This window comes from Lutjanus erythropterus, chromosome 2 (genome assembly GCF_056507025.1).
Source record: "Lutjanus erythropterus isolate fLutEry1 chromosome 2, fLutEry1.hap2, whole genome shotgun sequence".
Classification (NCBI taxonomy): domain Eukaryota; kingdom Metazoa; phylum Chordata; class Actinopteri; order Lutjaniformes; family Lutjanidae; genus Lutjanus; species Lutjanus erythropterus.
In genome coordinates this window covers 15,947,194-15,972,304 of record NC_139318.1, presented here as the reverse complement: position 1 = coordinate 15,972,304, position 25,111 = coordinate 15,947,194, and the positions used below count along the sequence as shown (strand labels likewise).

Here is a 25,111-nt window from a genome sequence, read left to right as displayed (position 1 = left end):
CTTTACCATTACTGTAACTCTGTTCTTTTCTTTCTTGTGTTTGTATTGGCTTCTTCTTGTAATGTTTTCCAGTGTGAGCTGTAAAGCTCTTTGGATCAACTGGGTTGTGTCAAATTCTATAAATAAAGTTGGGGGCTGTATTAAAGTAAAGTGGTGCCATTTTCTGAACCTAAAAGACTGTTCAAGCTGTTCTGTTATTTGCCATTACCCACTTACATTACTGAAGACTTTCAAAAATCTCAGTTTATATTTCATGAAATAACCAATGTCAGGCCCTACAATATTAACTAAATATCGATATCAAGTTACTTGTACATAAAAGATTGATATCTGGTTTATGTCCATGTCTAAGGGTATGTTATTTTAAAGGAAATGTCTATATTGTGATGTAACATTTATTGCATAACAGCCTAAAAACAACAAGATATTATTTCTAAGCTGTATCACCCTGTCCTAATGAATCACATGGAGGTACAGTGTATTGGAAAGTGCCAAGGAGGTACTTGAGATATCTGTATAGTCGATATCTTACTGGAAAACTACATTTTAAGAAATTTACTCCAAAAGTCAAGATAATATATCCAATCAAATGACATTTATATTGTATTTTGGGGCAGTTATTCTAAAATGTGGACTGACTTTTTTAATGTCTGATTATCCCTAGAACTCAGAATTTCCTTGATAAAGCAGATAAGCACTTGAATCATCAGAATGGTGTCTGTGGATTGTTCTGTCTCTGGATTGTTTTGTGTGGGCATGAAAGGTTAGGGTGTAGAACGGTCTGGTGGGGGTCTTAAAGTGAGAGGATGTGGGCACCCTACAACTCGACGGGGGTCGAAGACTCGAGCGAGTCAGGGAACAAGATCACAGGATTCTTTGAAAACAGGGGGCTTCAGAGCTGCTCTTTACGTATCGCTGAGCTAGAGCGCCTTTGTTGATCTCTCTGCTCCGACGCTACAAGTCAAAAGCTGCCTGCTGAGAAGTTTGCCTCTTATTTAGTTTCTCTACTCCTCTACACATCTAATTTGGGTGAATGTTCATTTCATTGAGACATGACTTCATGAGTTTGGAGTCTGTTTGGTTCTCATTACCAGTGCTTTAAACAAATACTATTTAACATCATCTTGCGTGTTTACAGAGATTCTGCAGTCGACTGTATCAGCTCGTCTATGACCTCTCTTGTTCACAATTTACCTTTGTTGTTGAAACTGGTAACTTGAAAAGTTGTCAATCAAGCATTTAAGTCCTTTCAGCGATTGTTTAGCACTAAAACACACTGGCAGGATGTCCAATGCATGTTTTTGCTTGAATCCTGTGATACCCTGTTCTCCTGTTCCAACAAGCCACATGTGCACCAATGACAAACAAGTATAAAAAACAAGACTATCTTTTCAGAACATTGAATCTCTGGGTCAGTTTGGTGATGTTTTATTGCACCTGCATCAAGTTTAGTATGTAAATATTAGACCAGAGTTCATAGTACTGGCCAACATAAAATCTTGTTCTCTGAAACACTGCAGTCACTCTAGCTCACTGTCATAATTCATAAAGCTGCCTAACCCAGATATTTGCAAAAATGCTAAGTATTTTAAACTTGATGACCTATTTCAAACAACTGCGTTGTGTTGAGTAGCTCGTGAGTCAACACAACATATGGAAAAAGATACTTTGCCTCTTTTCAGTCTCATTTCAGTAACATAAACTCAATTCATTGCAGAGTGCATCTGAACAAGAATTCTGACATTTTTAAAGCGCTGACCTTATTTGATCTTGTGCACCTGTCTGACCCCAAATACTTCATGTGCAGTTTGGATGTGCAAATACAAACACAATGCACTGTAGACTAGGGCAGTGTCTCAGCACCCTCCTTTTTAATAGTTTTGATGTGCTGCAGTTTGTGCAAAAGGCAATTTTTTTTTATCATTCCAGTATATCCGACATGCACTGAACCTCTCTACACCTCCAGGCTTCTTTCAGCTTATGTGCCTCTGACTGAAAGCACACTGAACTTCAAAAGAAATTAAATGACTGGTCCTCTACCATCTATGGGCTTTTATTTGCTGTACTGATGCTCAGAATGAAGCTCAACAGTGCCAACCACAGGCAGCCGAAGGAGTCACAATCTCTAGAGTCCTTGCCAGAAGCACATTTACACAATTGAACTTGCTGATGTGTTAAGAGGTCAAGAGGACTTCTTGATCATTTCAAATGATAGACAAGAAAATAAGAGATCTCAAATGTTACAGCCAACAGTTATTAACATTGTGCAAATGAATTCATTACAAAGACATATTAAGTGTTATATTAAGTGTCATAGTGAAAAATAAAGCTATTAAAGTTGTGGATACGTGTGAGAAATTCCTTCAAACACACTGAAATAAGAGGAATCCAGTTATTACTTACAAACACAAATTGACTAAACATGGCTAGCCAGCTAGCTCACCAACAGAGAACAACACTTCTGGGCTGTCAGAGCAGAAAGTGAAAACTGCTTTGTTAATGGCTATAAAGATGATTTTTATGCAGTTTTGAGATTTTTAATTTCATCCTCATGATAACTTAATGTTTTCTCTAAATGTCAGAGTTTAACAGCCCAAAATGGAGTCGTCCCACAGCTTCTCCTCTTCTGTCCTCGTGTCTACTTTTTCTTTTGTTTTCTTCTTCTCTTTCCTGTATTTGGGTTTGGCCGGCCCATCCTGTCTGCCATTCCCCAGCTCAACATTTATTTTAGCTTCAATATTCACTTCAGTGTCTTTTCTATTGTCCACCACATCTTCTGGCATTAAACTGTCCATCGCCCTTTTCACTCCTACTGCGTCAAAGTCCTCTTCCCGACCTTTCTTGTCTCGTCTTCTCCGCTTGCCACTATTTTTCCGCTTTTTTCTCCTCCTCTCTTCTTCTGACTCTCCAGATTCCCCTCTTCTCCTCTCCTCTGACTCTTTATCTCTTTCCCTCCTCCGTCGCTTCCTCCTCTTCTCCTCTTTGTGCGAGTCCTCAACTCTTGCCCTCGTGTCTCGCTCCCTCCTGGATCCACTAATCCTCCTCTTCTCTCTGCCCCTGTATTCAGTGTCCTCACTGTCACTTGCGCTACTATAATAGGAGGAGGAATCTGAGGAATACGATGATGAGGTACTATACGAGGAGGAGCTTGACGGCTTTCTGCGCCTTCTTCTCTTTATAGGCCGATTAGTTAACGAGGGAGAGCCTGAGCCTGACAGGACTGGAGGAGAGCACTTGTAATCCGAACCATGGACTGGCCAGGGAGGGCCCTGATATGGAGGACGCCACCCTTCAACTGGGTTGTAACAACCAAAATGGGAGTAATGAGGGGGGTTAAAGTTGGGGGTGAACTTGGGCATCAATTTGTTCGGTTCAATTATATCCCCCTTGTTTAATACTTCTTCCTCTTCTTCCTCCTCATTATCCTTTTGTGTGTCACCCTGAGGGAGGACTTGACCGGTCTTGGGGGTGATTCCACGAGCCTTCTGAACCTGAATGTAATCTGACAGTTCATCTGCAAATGTGCTGTAGACTTTTTGTTGAGATTTGCATAAATTAACGACTTTCTTCTCCCTGGTGAAGAAAATGTAAACAGAAGTTATTTTGCTATTGCCATTCATGTGTGGGCTGACAAAAAAAAAAAAAAAACATGAGCCAAAGGCAACATAGAGGCATAATATTCATCTGATTCTGTGTATCAGAAAATTACTTAATGGAGTTTTAACATTGCCAAAGCTCTAGAAAGGAAAGTTGAAGTGTGGCGTAACAGAGATTCAACTTTCAATGCAGCATAAATGATGACACAGTGACGGTGCACAGGATGTGTCAGAAAATCCATGATCTTACCTAATCTGGTGTTTGTTTCCCTGCATGTGGGCCTGGAACATCTCCACAGAGTTAAATTGCACACTACACATCTGGCACATCAGGGAGTTAGCTGTAGACAACAGAAAGTGGGTGAGGTGGAAAAGGAGAGAAAGAGAGTACAAATTATAATAACAAATAAAACGTATATGTACTCAGAATACAACTTTGCTCTCCTCTAATTCTAGACAGTTTCCAATGAGTTTCTAGCTCTTGTCAAATCAGTAATATTTGTTAAATGTTATTTTTGCATTTCAGGGTCTTCAAGCCTTCTCTATATGTTGTACAGTCTACAATGGAAAATAAAAATTAATGTCACAAGACCTAAAGTTAATACTCTGTGTAACGCTAGCTAACAAACTGAAACTAGCTCAACTGTCTTGTCATCACCAGTTTACTGTCAGAAGGTTATAAAGCTAACACCCAACTGCTAATCTCCTACCACCCTGCTACCTCTGATGGGGTGAAATCTTCATAGCTGAAGGGATTTGTTTTCTTGATTGTTTGTGTTAATACTAGGTTGTCATGCCGCCTCCAGCTTCTATTGATTTTATTTGTCGCCTTGCATTTTGGATATATTAAAAGGCACTGATATACAATGTGTCTCGCAAAGGATAAATAGTTCGGTTCACACCACTACTGACACTTAAAAGCACAGTCAACATTGTAATGTGCAACTGTACAATTTTAAAGAGTGACTGCACACTTAAATATGTTTTTGAGCTGTGAACTAAATTATATTTCTGTATTGTGATGAAACATCATTGCTGGTGTTAACGTTGGTATTTCTTTATTTATCTGTTGAAATTGGCTCAAAACGCCACCTGCTGTTTTAAAGCATCCTGGAAGTTGCAAAGCCAGTGCTGACATAAAGCCAACACTGTGCAGGGTCTGAACTGTTTGGCTGAGAGACAGGGCTCTGTGTTACCTTGTTGGACATTGTCTCCAAGCTCTTTCAGCAGCTCTTGTCTGGCCTGATTCCTCTGGTGTTTGCGTCCATTGTAGTGCTGCAAAGCCATCTGGGGATTGTTGAAGGAAGCAGCACATAGGGGACAGTACTTATTGGGGTCCTTCAGATCAACCTCTGTGCTGGGGGTAGCTGTGGTGGCGGCTGGGTCCTGAAGATGCTCCATACCACCCTCTGGGGCTGATTTCTGGTCAGCGTTATCAGAATCCAGAGTCAGACTTGGCTGAGTATGCACCTCTGTCGACCCGTCTGTAACTGCAATGAGCAATTATCCGTTTAAGTTTATGGGTGTTTGACTTTCTGAACTTAAACAGAACTTGAGCAGGCAGCTGAATCATATGTTTAAACAAAATTTACTGTTAATCTGTAAATATCAAAATTCAGATCACTTTCCCATCACACAACCTACACTTGCCTGGAGGCTGAAGACCTTGTTTACGAAGATTTTTTGTATGGACTTTGCCTTCATAGTGTGATTTTGCAACCACATGGGAACTAAACACCATGTTACACAACTCACAGAAATGGTCCTTATCAGTAGTCATGGTCCGCTGCAAAAACAAAAACAAAAAACAGGTACAATTTGTGACGAGACATATTTGTTTCAATATCTTCTCAACTTAATGTCTACTTGTAATTCAAAATGTTCATGATGCCACTCGTATTTAGGACTTGGAACCTCTGTGCATAGGCAACAGTTTATGCTCTGCATCCTTTCAATACACTCTAACCCTGCTAGATCTTGGGAACTTTCTGCTCTGTGTAGTTTGTGCTTATGTGATCAGTTTCTATTTAGAATCACATAATTAGGGTAGTAACCTATGACCCCTAGACTTGTTACTGGAGTTGCAGCAAACAACAAACAAACAAACAAACAAAAAACACTTGTGGTCACAAGGACAACCCACCTGCTTACATAAATATTATGAAAGACTTGGATATCAACAGGTTTTTGAATATGCACAAATATCAAAAGCAACCATTTCAAGAAGGTGGTTGGACAAATGAAAGAAGGAGTCTGTTTAAACAAGTCAACCACGAGTGGAAAACTTTTTAAAAAATACTTGTTTGACACAAAGAAGCAAACAGCTCAAGCAGCTCCAGCTGTTCCACTTTTCCATTATCAAAGTATGCACAGCTGCATGTAAACAGGAATATTGATTAAATATTCGTCTTCGTTAGCCATGTAAACAGTTCAGTAGAAATATAGTATTTTTTCAGAATAAGGGCAAAAACAGAATATGTTGCACGTGTAGACGTAATCAGTGTTCAATGTTACAGACTAAAATTCCACCAAATACGTAAAGAGTAAAATCTCTAAATAAGCTCTAACCTGGGGTCCTGCTGACTCTTTGTTCATCTTCTCGGCTCTTTTGGCCTGCAGGTACACCCTGAGTTTCTGAGCATGTTTCTTTCCCTGCAGTTGGAGGATACGACATACATTACAAAGTTTCTAGAGTTGTCAATAAAACTGCACCACAGTTCCATAACTAGTTTGTGGAAAGCAGCACACACCTCATAATGGGACAGCCGCTGAGAATCAAAGAGCAGCACCGCCTCACACACATGGCAGTAGTTGTCGGTGAGGAGACCCTTTAGTAGCTCCTCTTCACTCTTGTCTCCTGTGTGGCAGAATATACTGTCACCATTACAATCAAGCCACAGGGAATAAAGTGGCATGAGCAAATAGCAGGATATTAAATCATTACATTACATAGAGCTGCAACAAAGAGTATTTTAATTAGTTGTGAACTATCAAATTAATCAGCTACTATTTATTATTATTATGATTATGATAAATCTTGAGTTGTTTTTAAATAAAGAATTCTCTGATTTCAGTTTCTCAAATGTGATTATTCTCTGCTTATGGCAGAAAACTGAATATCTTTGGGTTGTGGACAAAGCAACACATTTGAGGACGTCACCTCAAACAGTGATTTTTCATCATTCTCTGACATTTTATTGATCAAACAACTAATTTGATTGTTGCTCACAAATCTTCACAGTTTGGTTAAATATAAATAATGGAGACTTCTCTAAACACATTAGTGTCGGGGAAAAATTGGAAGCTGCACAATTAAATCTTAATTTGTACAATGTTCATTGTCTGAATGTGATAAAGGTCTCATCCAAGATTCAAAATCATTCAGTTTTTTTAGACCAGGAAGTCTGCACAGCACATGACAACAGCAGGAGAAAGAGCTTTTCCTGCCATACACTCTGTAACAACAACTTCCCAAAGGGAAATCCAGTAGCCCATTTTAGAGGAAATTTATACATTTTACTGAATTGCACACTGTTTCAAGATGTACCCACCCTCTTAAAAAAGCAGATTTTTATCCACTCTGTAATATTATGTATTTACCAAAAGGATTCTTTGGGACAGCACTAACCTAAAGGTCCTCCCATCATTACATTTCACAAAATTCCTAAATTACCACAAAAAATGGCTACATGAATCATTCCCAGTCAGCAACAACTTCTTGCTGTGCAGCAATGAGTCAGAATACCAGTAGCAAGAGAAAATCATGGTTTCATGCTTGACTGCATTCATTCTGCTGGTCCAATGTCAGATTAACACATTCAGTTTTCACTGCAATTTTGCATTCATGCAACTTTTGAGTTCAGGCAATTTAGTTCAGTTCAGTCTGACAGTATTAATAAAATATATAAAATAAAATTCAGTATAATGCGCTCAGCTCATTTTCACGCAAAACAGGATAATCTTTCACTCAAACATCCAGGGTGCAAAATTAACTTTTTTGTCCACCAGCCAAATGGCTTTTGACTCTTCAATTTTTACTAGCCACTAGCAGAATACCATTTTTTCTTTTTCTTTTTTTTTTTGACTGAGGGGTGAAGCAAATCTACCATCCATTTGCATATTTTAACATCATTTGGCTGGTGCCAATTTTGTGCCCTTCTAATATCTTGCAACATCACTGTGGATGAATGTGAGCCACACTCATAAACAAATCTTTGCCAAAACAACTGAGCTATTATGACTATTTTTCCGAAACTGTGAGGAAGCAGTTTGTCTAGAGTTTATCATTTTTAGAAATTCTATTAAAATGACATCTAGTCAATCAATCAGACATAAATAAATAGGACCTAAATTACTTTTGCAAAAATCAATTTGTCTGCAGACTTGCTTGCTGCCTTGATATGAGATGTTGTATTGAGCTAATGACAGAAGATGACTGATGGGGAATGAGACTAAAAATTCATAAATAGTGCTGAAACTATCAATCAGTCAGTCAGCAGACAAAAAAATAAATAAATACATAAAATAAAAATCACAGATTACTGATTTTAGATCAATTACCCTATCATATTAATTTATTGGGTGTACACTGTCTTAAGTGCAGTATATAGTATAACTTTATATTCAATATTTATGCTTGTAACAGACAAATTATTGACCAAATTATCAAAATGACCACTGCAAAGTATATCAGGTGCAATACTGAGTAGGACCCAAAATTAACACCAGCCAAATGCAGGTAAAATATGCAAGTGACTGGTAGATTTGCTTCATTCACTACCCAAAGTCAAAATGGTAATCTATTGAGTGGTTGGTAAAATTTAAATATTCACTAACCATTTGACAAAATGGCTAATGAATGCAGTGGTGGAATGTAGTGGAAAAAATGAATAACTTTTCACCATGAAACTGAGGTTAAGAAAAACAAAGTATTGGGATGTCCGAAGTCACAATTCTCACATCCTTCAGTGGGCTGGTTAAATTTACCATCTTATCTAATGTAATGCAATAAGACAATTATAAAATAAATAACTATACAGTAAACTACAGCATTTACCTCAGTATCTCTGTAAAACAATAAGTACCCCTCAAATTATCCAAGGACTGCCATGGGTAAAATAAAGAACACTTAAATAAACTACTGCCCAAAATATCCATGTCTGCTTATACAGTTCAAATTTTGTACTTACCAAATGTAATCATAGTAGCAGTTAACAAGAAAACAGACTGCAGGTACTGTATCTCAGAATATGTGTACAATGTCTTAATTAGAATATTTGCTATTTGGGGGCATTTTTTCATGTCAGCCTGAATGAAACTTAGGCTGATGAGTTTTGAAATCCTTCTAACTCACAACCAATCTGACAGTAAAAAACATAATTTTACACAACTAGCTACGTTTTAGACAAGCTTGTATATTGCTCCATTCCATTACTTTGTCTCGTTTATGTAAATTATCTAAGTTACCATTCATTGCCAGAGAGAGGGTAAAATTAATGTCCCTCACTACCTTACATGTTATGTTATTTCGTGTCCTCCTTCCCAAAACCTAGAAGTTGTCCAACCAGCTAATATCGACCACTGGTATGTCAAAAGGCTTTTTGGGTTGGGGAATTAGCTCGCAAGACTATTAGCAAGTGGCCAACCACTTCCTAACCTGGGACAACGAACAACTGCACTTTTTTATGGTTTCATCACCAGGCTGGTCTATGGATTTAAAGGGTGATTTAGTGGGCGATGCATTTTACGATGTACGCACAGATCGGTACAAAACAACAAAGTCCTAACGTTACAGTTAACGTTAGACAGTTGACGTCGCGCACTTAGCTAAGGAGCTAGCTAGCTGACTCGATTGTTAAGCTGGCTAGCCAGTTAGCTAAAACGCTAACGTCGGCTCGGCAGGTAGGACGCCGTACGGCTGAATTTGCATGTTCTCGACAAAACTCACCTTCAACCTGGGTACTATCTATTTTAGTGTTTATTACTTTGTCAGCATCTGTGGCAGAAGCCGCGTGAGGGGTACTAGTTTTGTTATTTTGAGCGTCTGACTCCGCAAGTAGCGGAGTACAGACACTTCTGTCGGCCATCTTTTTCCCGAGCTGTTTGTTTGATGCATGCGCAGTGACGTTCTAGTCTTAATGGCGTTTGCCTAGACGCTACAGGTCGTGTTTACAAGAGAACCCCAGACCCGCGAAAGATCTCGCGAAAGTGATCATTTTAACCTAACTTGTGATCTCCCCTGACCATAACCAAGTGTTGTCTGTTGCTAAACCTACCCAGATCATAACCATAGCGTTGTCACATTATAAAACATTAATAACATGGGCAACGTACGCAATAAAGAAACAATGCGTAAAAATCTCGCGAGAGTTTCACAAGTCTAGGGTTCCTTTCTAACACGCCTTGATAATAGTTATATTACTCAATGGCATAAAGTACATGCATAAGGCGCTGGGAATATGCATTAACTATTTCACAACATAGAGTTCTACAAAGAGACGTTGTGGAACATTATACAAAAATGATAGAAAGTAGACTGTGTAATAAATTATTAAAAATTAGAAGTTTTACATGGTGGCTTGCTAAAGGTGAATTAAGGAGTCTCATAGCCTAAGGGAAGATGAATAATCACTAGAAAATCTTTTAAAGATATACTATGCAGCATATTTCTAAAGTTAAAAAAAGAATAGACATATATAATCACTCCAAATCATCATCCATCCATCCAAGTGTGTGGGGATTTATCTACATAAGCAGATACTTGGGACATTATGGGCTTCAGCTTGTTTGTCCAGCTTGGACATGAACTATTCACACTGTTCACACTATATTCACTATATACATTTCTATATACATTTTGTACATCAAAGAAGAAAAAAAGTTCATATCAAAATAGATACTTTATTATGGGACATTATTACATACATCTTTGCCATGACATGTAATACTGGAGCACAAATTTGCTGACAAATCTAACAAATAGACAAGATCAGAGGATAAACATAAAGTTGTTTCAAGACGATGACACTGAAGAAGACAGCCCCTATGTAGAAAAGCATTACAGGGGTGAGAGCTGTCACTTTTTCTTCTGGAGCTCTCTGGCTAAGGCATCCAGCTGTGAAGAGTACAGAATAACATGCGAGTCAGACCCATTTTACTCAATACATATTGATGTACAGCTATAATCCAACTTTTAACTCTTCTCTCCAGTATATAGATATGTGCGGCATTATGTCAACTGCATGGCATCTGTTGGAACCTGCATCATATGCAGCACTGAATAAGGTACTGTTAGTTCACTTACAAGAATATTTCTCAGAACACCTCTCCTCTGGGGTCTCAAGTAGCTGCATTGTCCTGCCTCACACAGCTTAATCTCCTCTGAAATCTGAGAAAACAGACAGTGAGATTTAAAAAAAAAAAAGGTGAAGAATATCTTAATTCTCTGCAGGAAATGCTCAGCTATTCACGCTGGAACACACACACACAAAAACACATATCCTGACCTCTGATGTGCCGAAAGAGTCCAGTTCCCTCTTGCCTCCGGGATACCAACCGTGGGACCAGTGCTGGGCATTGGACAGCTGAGCCCCCACACATAGAAGCACCCCAAGCAACAAAACCAGCCGCGACACACACATGATATTCCCACCTAAAGGCAAAGATGGACACTCAGTTAGCAGTGACTGCCCCTGCAAACTCCACAGACTAGACCATGCTGTATATAGAGTACAAGGTACAAGGTAGATTTATTAGTCCTTATAAAAGACAGGTTTGTATGAAAAGATTAAGTTGTAGTTCCTTTTTTGCTACTCACAAAACAAAACAATTACACCATAGATTGGTTGAATAAGTAATTCCTAAGACAGGGAAAAAAAACTATTTTGCATTATGGAGTGCTGAGGAAGAAATAAAGAGTCTCACAGCCTGAGGGAAGAAACTGCTCTGTAGTCTGGTTGTTCTGTAGCAGATACTTCTGTATCACTTGCCAGACTGCAGCAGGGTGAACAGGCTGTGGCTGGGTGGCCAGTGGGTATTACTGCAATTGAGCATTTTTACTAAATTAGTTCACCACCCCCCCTCATTTGACTGTAGTTAAACTGGAAAATGTTTGCTTGTCATCAATCAGCCAAGCACATTATTGCAGTTGGAAAAATATTGTTACATGGGACATCATTTTAGGGACTTTCATCATTTCATTTTTCACATAGATTGTTTTCCTTCATGTCCTGCTGTGATAGGCCACATGTACTGAACAATCCTAAACCTAAAATATCAAATCTTAAGTATTTTTTTTTAAGTTTTGCAGAGGAGCAACAGAAAGCATTGTGACTGGAAACATCCCAAAGTGACATGGGATGTGCATGGCTCAGGACAGGATAACTCTGCAGCGGGTGATTAAAACAGCCCAGAACATCATTCATACCCATCTACCAAGCATCAGTGAGAAGGTGCCTGCACAGAGCCCAGAGGATAATAAAAGACAATACCTACCCAAGCTACAGCCTGTTCACCCTGCTATCATCTGGCAAGAGATACAGAAGTATCCATTGCAGTATTACCAGGCTGAAGAGCAACTTCATTCCTCAGGCTGTGAAAATAATAAATAAATCTACCTTGTACCTTAAAGCTGTCAGTCTTCAAAACCAGCCATTGTATTTATTATAATATTAACTATGTATATTTTAGACAGAAAAGTAAAGCTATGTAGATGTGTAATTAAGGGTGCTTACCTTGGTCTCAACTCTCACAGCTTTACTGCAGGTGTTCCAACCTTCGGCCAGAAGCTCACTCCACGTGTCCTTCAGTCAGTCTGCTGCTAAAACTTGATACTATCTTAGAGTAAGTATGTAGCTGTGGAGCTTCTCTTCATCCTCCTCTTTTTCCTCAATATATGTACCTGTCTAAAGGCCACCCCCCCAACGCACTTTAACACGACTCACATCATTCCCTAATTGCCCCGCCCATCACTGACCCTTTGGTCCCTCTGTTCCCAGTGGTGAAATTAACGGTCCCTTGGGGACAAGAGGTCCACAGGACATGGCCAATTCCAATTATCACCTGCAAACAGCACTGACACTGGTGCTCATCTGTAAACATGTGTCACTATCCAATTCAAATACCGTCACTCTAGCTGAAACACACATTAATGTCATTCAGTAAACAGATTCATAACACAAAGTATAATTTATGTATACTTGTTCTGCAGAACACAGACTTAAGAAATCATTTAAAAACACAATATGTCTTTATTATCCATAAAGTGGAAGATGGGGGCCACTTAAATATAACTCTGTAGTCTTATGTAATCTGGGTTCGGTTGACAATTATTTTTGACTAACAGTATGGAATCATATTTGTCAGATCAAACATTACGTCTTTGTCAGAAGGTAAAACTCAGGAGGTCCCATTTCCTCTCTTCTTGCACCTGTTTTGACCGCAGTAACTCATCACACACTCCCTCAGACCCCAATGACCCTTCAGCCAGGGGAAACACAGATGACAAGAGGAACAAATACTGTGGGTTCCTGGCCAGGCCTCTGATCACATCCCTGCCGATTAGAGGAGGAAAGCTGTTTAGTTTTCAAATTATAGATGCAGAACCCGTTCTTGCTCAGGAAGTGACTGAGTGTGATATATTGCAGTTTATTCAGTTCAGTGCCTTGACACAGGACTGATCAGTGAAAGTAATTGGTTGAAGCGAGTTGACTCTGAGATGCATCACTGGTGACTCATGATCCCTGCTCCCAGACTCACCTGTCAGTGTGAAGCAAGAGCAAAACCTCTTAGAAATCTGTCAGTGACATTTATCATAATACAGACTGGATGACTGTATTTTTATCTTTCAGCTTCATTTTCCCCAGCACCCATTCAAGAGATGCAAAGCAGCCGCAAAATGATGTTAGTGCAGCTCCTGCAGGTTTACTTTATTTCAGAGTTCTATTCATCCTGTCACAGTTTATTTTGTCCTGACTTAAACGTCCAGTGAGTAAGATTTACATATTAGCAGAAATGGGGTTGGAGTTCTTAGTTAACTGAAGCTCCAAAATCACTGGATCCTACATTTCCCTTAAATGCACAATATGTAAGTTCTGTTGGTCTCTTTCACATTAAAACAATAACAAAAGATGTAGTTTGATGATGCTGTGAAGTAGCATGGAATCATGAGAGTTCTTGTCTTCGCTGTTTAATGGTCATCATTGCAGATGAAAAATATAGCTTAAAATTCAGGCATAAATCATGTTCATGGACAGTATAATGTATTTAACTTTTATTCATGTTAGGTTCTTCCTTCCTTACTCTGTGACATATCCAAGCAACTAGCACCAGCTACAAGAAAAAGCATTGCCACCTTGAATAAATTTCTCTGGGTTTTGCCATTTGCTGGAAAAAGTACACAGCTCAACAAATTATATGACGTCTAAGATTTTTAGATGTTTTAATAAGGAAATATTACAGTTTTATTGCAACTTGACAGCATTTTTCTTTGTACCCTCTGTGCTCATTTCGATTAATTTCTGCACTTTATAAATGTAGACTTTGTGATAAAGCACTTAAGTCTCAAGCCCTAGTTGAGATGACCCTGCTGCTGTCATCAGGGTTACTATTTTAAACTACAAGAATATCCTCCAGAGACAGAGAAGATTTTTACAGCTGGCTCAGTTGTGGTCTTTGTAAGAAGTTAACTGAGTGCCACTTTAAGACATACTATCCAGGATTATACTGGATGTTTTTCTTTCTATCTATAATTAGGAATATCTGCCAGAATTGGGTGACTGCTGCTCAGCTCTACAAAACTCAAAAGACCCCATAGGCCCATCAAACTGAATAATACCAAAGTTATTTCAATAGCAATTCTACCTTAATGAAAATGTAATGTGTCCTACGATGTATTCCAGGCAGGTATCACTGTCCACACAAACACTTCAGCAGTAACCCTAAATAATGCCCTTATTAATTATTTATTGGTACAAAAAGCACGTTAATATTTGATGGGGGTGAGGGGTTAAACGCTGACTGAAAACCATTCAAGACCAACACTCAAGAGGACTGCTTGATCCATACGGCACATGAACGACTGGCAATTATTTTGCAGCGCTGTACCATTAGTCTTCATTGAGAAGTGAGCTGTAATGAGTGTCAGGTTGTCCTGACATCAAACAAGCATTTGAGATGTGACGTCTGACATGTGATGTAACATTTAAAGACATAATAAATGCAAACAAATGATAAAATCTCAAGCACTTTATTAGGTTTGAACGGTATCTTGCTTAGAAAGGCCATTTGGCATTATATAATTATATATAATTTTATCATATATATAATTATATATACATATATTCAAATGGTGAATAACAAAAAACTAGAAACAAACATAGGCAAATTAAAAAATAGGATTTGCTTAAGACAATTATACCAAATTAAAAATGGCCAAAACAAAACATCTCTAATACATTTCAAAATGGTCCCGATACAGTTCAATATACATCTTTTAAAAAGAAAAAGAAGGGGGAGAAGAAAATAAAATAAGCAAGGCAGCAGACAGGAATGAAATATAAATAACCTTACATTATGTACAAAAGGGAGTGGGCAGTGGCCACTGGGAAAATAATGGTCCAAACGACAAAGTGAAAGAGGGAAAGGAAGCGATAAGTAGACAGCAGTGAGTGGAGCTGGATAGGAGACATAAAAGGGACATATGAAGGTGGAGAGAAGAAGAGCAATGTTGGACTCCAGCCATCCTCCAGTCCAGAAATGGAGATGTATTTGATTCTCTGGGGCATTCAAAATACTCCACTGGGGCAAAGCTCCAGGAATAAAGGGATGTGAATCAGGGATGACTGGTTTCCCTTAAAAGATTAAAAATATTTCTTGCTGGAAGGATTTATGAATTTTTGTCGAACATTCGGGTATCCACAATTGATTACTTGTCATGGATCCCATATTTAAGTGATATGGAATGAAGTGACACCATTAAATCAGTCAAAGATGCAATTTAATTAAGAAGTGACCTCAATGTTAGTTTGATCTGCACAATCAAGGAATCTATGACTAGAGGGAATGTGAAAGGAAAGATGACTGACCCAGTCTTGGTTTTGGCCCTATTGATTTGTCATAGGTCTGCTTATAATCATTGAGGAAATACATGCGACTTGGAAAAATAGAAAGGTTCCACCACACGTTGTATGTAAAGACAAGAAAATTAAGTGTTTTTTGAAAACCTACCAGTGAGGCACTTTTTTTTAAGTTCACTATAATATCAAAATAGCGGGGTCTCGTGGGTTGGCACAGTGTCGTGTTTTGCTGTCAAATTGCAGTGAGACAAAGTGATCACATGATTCAAACACACACAATACACCCACTGAACCAAACCAACTGAAGCACAGACAGAATAGCCAAAACAAAAAGCATCCCCTTCTCTATTGATTTAAGATCCAATAAGTGACTAAGTAAATAAATGAACATAATGGCACCTAACTAAGAGTGCGGGCACTTGTGATGCTTTGGAAAAAAACAAAAGACCTGAAATGACAATGACATGATGCACAAACAGCCAACAGCTTCAGTGACTGGTCAATTCAAATATCTGCTACTGTAAGTCCCTGCAGGGGCTTTGAGACCTGAAAGAGCTTCTAAATTCAAGAGTTCAAATATACTATAGATCCCGTATTCCAATATCTAAAGGCCATACAACCGTTCACCTTATCTCTCATTTGGTTCCGTTATTTTTAAGGGCTTTGCTTTTGGTGCAAATAGTGCATGAGTGTTCGAACAATCAACATTGACGCAATCACCCTTCCTGAAAATTCAGCATGTACTTTTAATGACGTGTGCTATCAATAAATTAAATATGATTGTGCTCCTTTCTTTTGGGGAGTGTTAGTGTAATGTATTAGTTAGTGTGATGTAAATAATGTACATGTAGGGAGTAGTTACAATCTACATTAAAAATAAAATTAAAAAATATAATATCTAATGTCATGGCGTTAAAATCTATTACACGCTTTGTGTTGATTGGTTAATTACTGCATTCTAAGGTCTGATATTTCTGAATAGATGACCACTGCTATCAATAGCACAGCATTGCTATGGCCGCAGTTCTGATAATAGAATTTGGAAGTACAATAAAATAATTTTCAAATCAATAAAATAATTTTAAATCAATATTTTGTGTCACAATATTTTTTTTTTTTTAAAGGAAGGAGCCATGTAATAAGCGGTATAATGCATAGTGAGCGGGACATTATTGCAAAATAACCTTCAGGGTGATTCGAGACCTGGACCCTGGACCAAGTGATTTATTTTGCAATACTGACTGGCTCAATGTACATTATTCCTAACTTAAAAAGCAGGTGAGGCTCTGAACACTCCTCTGGTGGTAGGTGAAATCGTTTGAATGTGAGTTGGCTGTGAAAACAAACTCGAGCTGAATTTGTTCAATTTGCAAATTTAAACAATCCTGGCATCAGTCATTTCCTGAGCTGACAGATATTAAATTAGCAGTGACCTGAGAGCCCTGCAGTTAACTGACATTATTCATCTTTAATTACAATCATAAAGGGCATGGCCTCAATTGTGACCTCATCTAACAAAAACAGAAAAAAAACATGGTAGTTCAAGTCTGAGTGTCCTCACAGGACAGCCATTAAAAAAAATCATAGCAAACATGGCATGGCACACCTCCACTATTAAAGTAACAATGTATCCATTTTTGAGGAATATGTTAGCAACAGCATTCGAATAAAAACAAACATTCTTCGGCATCAGTGTTCATGGTGGGAAATAAAAGGGGTTCATCATTCTTTAAAAGAGTGACAGTACAGCGTAGTGATGCGAGGCTGATATTAAAAAAAAAAAAGAAAGTAAAAAGAACTGACAGTGACTTCAGGCAGACTCAAAGGAAACCCAGAGAAACGAGAAATGTTCGTTACAATCTACGAGAAATACTGACGTGTGTCTGTAAACATGAAAGAAATAAGCTGGGTATATAACATTAGTTGATGTCTATGATGCAATAATGGAGTAACTCGTGGTTGTGTTGATTTGGCTTGTCGACATGATCCACATTGCTGCTGATACTGTAACAGACCTTAAACAAAAGTTCAGCACTTCTCATGTGGATGTCCAGTCAGTGTTGATGGTATATGTAGTTGACTGAAGCCATAAATTTCTCTTTCTACTGTAAAACCTGTTGTTCTTCCTGTATCCAGTGATGTCACAGTGATGTCACTGGATGCACAAATAACTACAGGCTATTTCTGCTTGGATTTCTAGTCACCTAACACTATATTTTGTCTAACAAAGTAATAGCTTCAGGCTAGGGTGGTGATAACACGCCATCATGGATGCCAGGGTCACAAGCTCACCTACAATGCATCCTGGTACATGTAGGCACTGCTGCACAGCTATAAGAGCAGGACAACTCAGTTGTCTTAGTTAATATAGCAACACTGAGGAATTGCTTCATTTCACTACATTTACCATCTACACTGACTAGACATCCACAAGAAAAGTGCCAAATTTTCTCTTTATGATAAAATATAGAGATTCACATTAAAGCTTGACCAATTCTCCTATTCCTTAAATTTCTCTATAGGGTAAAAAACAACATATTTATTTTCTATTTCCCAGTTTTCTATAATAGTCCAGGAATGTGTTGGCTACAGAAGTTTAGACAGGATCATAGCTTTGCTCTCTTGAATGTCTAAACATGGTTGGTAGAGTGTCTCAGACCCCAGAGCTGCGTAACCAAGTGAGTGAAGGACTTTGGCACTAAGCAGATAGCAGACAGACAGTGATGTGAAAACACACCTTGTCTTCTCTGCCAGCTTATGCTCCAGTTCAAATAAATACACACACCCTAACACGAATGGCTCCTCATATTTAGTGTGTATGTTTCTGTGTGTGTGTCAACCTGAGTCTATGAGCTACGTCACAGAGATTCTTATCTCCAATCGTTTGTGATTTTGGAACCCCTGAAACTTAAGGGGGGGAAACTGTAATTGGCTCAATAGATAAAATTAAATCTGTATGAAGAAAAATGGCTCTGGTTTTGTGTGTGTGTGCATGTGTGTATGAATGTCTAGGAGTCTGTAAATGTTCAGGGTTCTGCTACCACACGTTGCTACAGCGCGGCCCTAGCAAAGCCAAAAATGTTTTAAAGGGATAATCCGGATTACTGGATGTGGGGTATGAGGTACTTATCGATATTCAGTGTGTTACCTAACGTAGATGGCGATCGACGCACCTCCAGTTTGGAGAACGAGAGAGCTAAGTAATGAACTGCTGTGGACAGGGTCAGCAACACACATATTTTAGCCAGGTCCAACTGTGAAATCAGCAATTTTACCTTGCAGAACACAAGAGTTGCTGATCTACTGCTGTCTTGATCTATTAGTTTGTTTTCATTATTGTGTGACTTTGGTGAATCAGAACCATCCTTTTAAAATACGGAAGTCATACAAGAGCACAAACAAACTAACAGATCAAGGCAGCGGGAGACCAGTATCTTCTGTCTTCTGCAACATAGAATTACTTATTTCATTGATGGAGTTAGTTTGGTTTGGAGAGAGTGATATTTGCTTGTCTAGCAGCAGTTTCTCATCAAAAAAAGGCTGTCTGAGGGCAAAGTAAAGAGAAAATTTTCTAAACATGGCCTACCCTTAAACTGTTTCATTTTTAGGTGAAAATGAAAGGGCTAAAACACCTTTTGATGCTGACCCTGTCCACAAAAGTACCTTGCTTAGCTTCTATGCTGCTTCTCTAAACTGGAGGCGCCCTGACGAGCATCTACTGTAGGTAATACGCTGACTATCAATAAGTGCCTCATGCAACTCCATTCAAATAGTTCGAGCTATCCCTTTAAGTCTCTGTCCCTAAAAAGTAAAAAAAAAACAAAAAAAAACAAAAACAAAATAGAAATCCAAACATCATGACCTTGACTCTGGATTTTTTTTACATTAGCCTCCAAAGCATTAGATTTATATTCATATATATATTTATATATTTATATATACCAATAAAATACATTACAGGTGCCACCCGAAAATGCAGCCAAACTCAAAACTGTGTCTGAAACCAAAGTAATAAGATGCAACACAGTAAGTATATATACATATGGGGAAAGGGGGAGCAAATGGAGGTGAAGGGCTGTATTAACAAGACCAATATTACAAAATATTCAAGAAGGCATCTCAGTTATTTTTTTCTGTCCGACTGCGCTGCCCTGTCCTGTCCTCTGGGCTGAGGCCTCTGTTCCCTTTTCCTCCGGGCAGTTCATCCCATCCACAGGTCAAGTTGTGATGAGTCTTTAAAAAAAATCCATCAGATGGGAATATGCAGCTTTCTGCATGGTAATGTATGTGTGTGTGTTCTGGTGCGTGCATTATGGTCGTATGAAGTGTATGTGGACATCCATCCATCCACGGCAGGTCCCTACTTGAAGTTGGCGTAGTCAGAAAAGGCATCGATATACTCCTGGACCACTTTGTAGCAGAACTCGTACTGCTCCTGAGGAAGGGGATGGGAGAAACAGCTATGTCAGTTGGAATGACTTACACAATAATTTTCTGAAATCTCTGACATTTCAATTAAAGAAATCATTGATTGCTTGTGTAAGGGGTTATGAGTCCAAACGATAGTACACAGACTTTTACTTTGAGTATTGATGCATTATGAAAGTTCTGAAAACCTTGTTCTGCATCTAGATGTCAAACACAGGAGAATATACACTTAGTTTGGAAAAAAATGTATTCTATATAATTAGATTATTATTTAAAAAGGCTGCTGGAGAATCCAAACCTCAACAAAACACTTAGCTTGCATCTAGTCTGCTTTTGTATCTCCTAAATGAAATGAAACTAATTTATTAAAGGAATAGTTCAACATTTTAGGAAGAGTTACATGGAAAGATTAATACCGTTCATGTCAATGCAGTAAAATATGTAGCTGGAGCCAGCAGCTAGTTAGGTTAGCTTAGCATAAGGCAAGAAACAATGAGAAACAATTAGCCTTACAATACATAAAAAAACACCAACCAGCACCTCTAAATCTCATCTTTCTTGTCTTTATGCTAAGCTAAGCTAACTGGGTGGTGGCTCCAGATAAATATTTACTGCACAGTCATAAGAGCTGTATCAATCATCTCATCTAGCTCTGGGAAAGAAAATGACTGTTTCTCAAAATGTTGAAATAGTCCTATTAACCTTGCAGTCTCCTAGGCTTTGGAATCAAGTGTCAATGTCTTTTGGTTTCACAATTAATAACTGTTTAAAAATGAGTAATGACACAATCATATGTTCAAAATTCCTAAACTCATCAATTGCTCTTTGGCACAATTTGACAATCAGTATTAATGGAAATACCCAAGTTCTTAAGATGTCATGTGCTGACAAATACACTGACAACAGTGAAAGTAAATCCTCAGCGGTGATAATAAATCAAGCCTTTGGTTTCTTAATACAACCTGTTGCTTACTGAGGGAAAAATGTAAAACACGCTCTTTCGATATGGAACCACCCAATCTTCATAAGTAAGCATGAGGAAAGAAATGCCTAATTTTTTCATCATAACCTTTTTTTTAAAAAAAAAAAAACTACTTGTTTATTAGGCTCTCTGACAAAGGAAAAATCTAATTTTTCAAGGCTCAAAGGTCCCTTACCAGTGTCTGCACCATGTGGGGTCTCTGCAATCTGAGGCTCTTGACTGTCTGGAAGACATCCAGGATGCCCTCTGCCTTCACCCTCTCCAGGACTGTACTCAACGCACAGAAAGTCCCTGTTCGGCCAGCACCAGCACTACACACACAAACACAAACACACACAGAAAATGTAAACCTCAATATACACACTGATGTAAGCACACAGGCTTTGTTGTGAGTGCACATGTTCAGAGAAGGAGCACAGCAACATCTCTGGGAGCAGTTAAAATGTCACAAGGAAGAAGAGAACAATTCTTCTGAGTTGTTTTTTCCTGTGATTTAAAAGCGGCACAACTTCCCAGACGCACACTAAAATACATTTGGTTGTCAGAAGCATTTCCACGTGCAACAGCAATACATAAAAAGGATAATCATTTTGATATCAAGTATTTTGTTTCTTGTTTTTACAGGTTAAAACATTAACATACTGAGTGAAGAAGTTTGTGTGTTTGTTGGTTACCTGCAGTGTACCGTGATGGGGTGGTTGCCAGACTGCTGCTGTTGTTTCTGCACAGCAGCAATTATGTTGATCATACCCTTACCATCAGTGGGGATGCCCACCTCAGGCCAGCCATGGAAATGGAACTGACGCACTGCTCGAGTCTTGTTCTCCTGGAAAGATGGAGGAGGGTAAAAAGAAGAGATTCAGAACATGTTCAGTAAGTAGTTTTGTAAAGATTGTTGTTGTATATAATCAGTATTAGTTAATCTGGGCTTCACAAAATGCAAAACTAATTGACAATATTTTTCTAATCTGTTAGACACTCCTGTGTGATTGTATTTGAAGCATTTGCTTATTTAGTCCTTTCTTACCCTGTTGTTGGTGACCAGGAGGTCACGCACTGTGTAGCTCTCACTCTCTTCCTCCCTTTTAATCTCGATGGAGATGTCCCCATACACCACCGCTCCATCGCTTGGCCAATACTGAGCACACTTTTCCTGCAGGAGTGGGTCAAAGAACCAGGTTTAACTACTTGCTAAGATTCTGAAACTTTCAAGGAAATCTAAAAATGTCAATGTCACCTAAATCTCTTGATAGGGATTTTTCATTTCTTCAGAATCAGCAATGACTATTAAAGAGAGTAACTAATTCAGTCACATTAATTATTAATCACAAGAGCAAAGAAGGAAACTGATACAAAATCCACCATGTTTGCTGAAAAGAATTTCCAGTTCTGGCCATTAAAGGGGATTCCCAACAAATAATTTGACTCTTTGTTGTATAATCTGGACATTTTGACCGCTAATAGTTTATATTACATTTTGTTAAAGATTTAACATGAAGATTTGTTGAAAAACCACCACAGATCAAGTCATGCATTCGTCCTCCACCAACATTACTGTTTTCATTACTGTCAGAGGCTGTAGCAGGCTGTACGTGTAGAGTGAACATGCTGATATCTTACGAAACTCGAGGACTTAAGGCCTCACCACGATCTTCTCAAGTGTGGGAGTATTTTAGACAGATACGCAACAGTTTGGCTCTCTTTAAGCTCAGCAATTAAAGAGAGCCAACCTGGACACAAATGATCACAACAGGACAAACAGCATCATCCTGTTCACTGTCAGCACCCGAGCATGATATATCAGGATTACTAACACTAACACAACACTTGAAGAAGTCACTTAAGATAGATTTTCTAGATGTTTCTTTTTCATTGCCCTTGTGTTAAAAGTGATGTCTGCACAGGTGCTATTAACTTTACACCATGCGTCATCTAACTGTGTTATGCTGGTGTTTTATACTTTCTGTTCACTTTATCAGCCACTTACAAGTCAGAAATGGCTAGAACTAACAGTATAGATTGTCTGTAATTCATTTCAGTTGTATTCTTTGCCCCAAACTGGTGCAAAAATACACTGCCAGTGATCATCTTACCTTCATATGACTCCACTGATGAAATAACTCCATGTCATAACCAGTTTAAGTTTTAAGTCAAAATACTGATGGTCCATTTCAGTGAAGGGCTGACAGAGTCTATTTAAGATGGTGGACTTAAAAATATGTCTCTATTATCATTATTCTAATGTGCTTTTGTGTCTATTTTTTCAAGTGCTATATAAATAAAGTTTATTTTTATCATATACTTCCAATATTTAAAATGTGATGCAGGGACAGGCACCACACAGCATTTACACTTGGAGCACCCAAATGGTCAGCAGCAGCCCTGGAGATTATCGCCATGTCATATAAGACTGGTGGCATTAAGTTGAGTAAATTATCTTATATCAATATTCTATTTTAGCCAGTTATCGACCTGATATTTAATACTATTGTTTGTATGTACACACACACACACACACACAGACACACACCTGCCCTCTCTCCTCCAGCTCAGTGAGCATGACTATGGAGCAGCTTCTCCACTCCCAGATCATCCTCCAGAAGTCCTCTATGGTGTGCTGCAGGGGGCCCTGGCTCGCCATGTAAGAGTCCTTCTGACGGTAGCCCTGTGTCCAGACGGAGGAGACGACAGGAAGTCATGTCCAGAGGGAAACGAGGAGGGATGAATGAAAGATACAAAAATAAACAGTGAGAGGATGAAAGGGAGACTTAAAACACCTGATCGATTGCTCGCATTAATGAAATGAAATGATCTACTTGTATCCAGGTGCTTTTACACTCACATCAATGAAAGAGGCATTGACGTAGTCTGTGTTCTCCTCCCCTCGCTTGACTGGAATGATCACTCTGTTGAACTCATCTGTTAGGAGGACAGAAGAAACATTAACCTTGATAAAATAAAAGCAGGGACTATACATTGTTTTATTATGTGTATCACAGCATTCATCACTGTGTGCACGCACAAAAATACTGCATCACTCACATGGAATGATCTGTAGGACTCTGTTCTTCTTCATGTTGGCCGGCAGGTTTCCTGTTCTCATCTTGTCATTCTGAATCTTGATGGATGTCAGTTTCTGGAAATTATGAGATTGAAGCAGTTAAATGCAGAGGTATGACATCTTAGGGGTCAGAGAGAATAATTGTGTCTACAGAAGAACACAACACATTAGGGATGTACTGAATGTCATTTTAAAAAACATTTTAAGCTTGTATTGAGGTTTTTGAATGAAGCTTTGAATTTCTGGCATCATATTTTATGGCGGTTGCTATTTTATAACGTCATCACCCTTAAAAGTCCTCAAACAAAACACCCAGTTTGAATAAAGTGATTCATTGTAATAACCGAATAAAGGGCTTGCATCCATATTGCATTTTTCTCTGGCAGAAAAGCGCTGGCAGGATGTGAGGGAGCTCTGGGATGAAGCACTTGTGCTGTTAGAGAAAAAAAAAATGCTGCAAAGGGTTTTGTTTCCATGCCAATATCTTGACAATTTCTTACTCCCTCAGCACGAACACACAGAGGTGAGGACAGATGAGCTTAAGCGACAAAAGAAGGTGGTTGAGAACTTTCAAAATATCTTTTCTCCTGTTCTAAGTTTCTGTCTGACTTATCATCAAATAGCCAAATCTTTATTTGCAACTGTGCAGAAATGCATTGTTTAAACAGAAGGAATAGACCTGCCACGAAAAAGCAGCACAGTATTTGAATGTCATTGTTTTGCACTGAGCTACAAACTATTTGGTGCAGCCCTACAAAGCACAAACAGACCTTGAATTCAGCCTCCAGACCACTGCAGCCAGCTCCAGGTGAGGGGGCGTAGAGTTTGGCCAGGTGGGACTCCAGAGAGGTCACCTCCAGCTCTGTGTCTCCGTACAGGTAGTGCTCTAACAATGCCTGGAAGATGAAGACGTACTGCATCTGTGGGACAGATAGATCAAAGTGAAGAACAATCAGAATTAAAAAAAAAA

The 25,111-nt window shown here is 38.7% G+C and overlaps 3 protein-coding genes across 5 annotated transcripts in view; all 3 read right to left on the bottom strand.

Annotated features, from left to right (window-relative positions):
- Positions 1-1,839: 1,839 nt before the first annotated feature.
- zmat1 (zinc finger matrin-type 1) lies at positions 1,840-9,868 on the bottom strand. 3 transcript variants are annotated; one of them, XM_084729630.1, is made up of 7 exons: positions 9,544-9,868; positions 6,347-6,453; positions 6,165-6,248; positions 5,241-5,382; positions 4,793-5,086; positions 3,847-3,937; positions 1,840-3,573 (listed from the first exon to the last, which is right to left on the bottom strand). In XM_084729630.1, the coding sequence occupies exons 1-7, from the start codon at positions 9,680-9,682 to the stop codon at positions 2,586-2,588; spliced, it is 1,845 nt and encodes a 614-aa protein (XP_084585756.1). In that variant the 5' UTR covers positions 9,683-9,868; the 3' UTR covers positions 1,840-2,585. The 3 variants fall into 3 exon arrangements, with proteins under 3 accessions (XP_084585756.1, XP_084585763.1, XP_084585770.1); XM_084729637.1 differs by having other exon boundaries at positions 5,247-5,382; positions 9,544-9,866; XM_084729644.1 differs by having other exon boundaries at positions 6,347-6,470; positions 9,544-9,669.
- A 608-nt stretch (positions 9,869-10,476) lies between these two features.
- gnrh2 (gonadotropin-releasing hormone 2) lies at positions 10,477-12,477 on the bottom strand. Its single transcript, XM_084744289.1, has 4 exons — positions 12,329-12,477; positions 11,102-11,247; positions 10,900-10,983; positions 10,477-10,710 (listed from the first exon to the last, which is right to left on the bottom strand). Exons 2-4 carry the CDS (start codon positions 11,234-11,236, stop codon positions 10,672-10,674), a joined length of 258 nt encoding a protein of 85 aa, XP_084600415.1. The 5' UTR covers positions 11,237-11,247; positions 12,329-12,477; the 3' UTR covers positions 10,477-10,671.
- A 7,138-nt stretch (positions 12,478-19,615) lies between these two features.
- Positions 19,616-25,111, bottom strand: part of ptpra (protein tyrosine phosphatase receptor type A) — a 32,999-nt gene continuing 27,503 nt past the window's right edge. Inside the window, exons 15-22 of the mRNA XM_084729618.1 lie at positions 24,912-25,061; positions 24,123-24,216; positions 23,923-23,999; positions 23,611-23,745; positions 22,108-22,233; positions 21,755-21,906; positions 21,256-21,391; positions 19,616-20,105 (exon numbers count right to left, since the gene is read on the bottom strand). Coding sequence (XP_084585744.1) covers positions 20,031-20,105; positions 21,256-21,391; positions 21,755-21,906; positions 22,108-22,233; positions 23,611-23,745; positions 23,923-23,999; positions 24,123-24,216; positions 24,912-25,061 — 945 coding nt within the window. The 3' untranslated portion in view covers positions 19,616-20,030. The remainder of the gene's footprint in view (positions 20,106-21,255; positions 21,392-21,754; positions 21,907-22,107; positions 22,234-23,610; positions 23,746-23,922; positions 24,000-24,122; positions 24,217-24,911; positions 25,062-25,111) is intronic.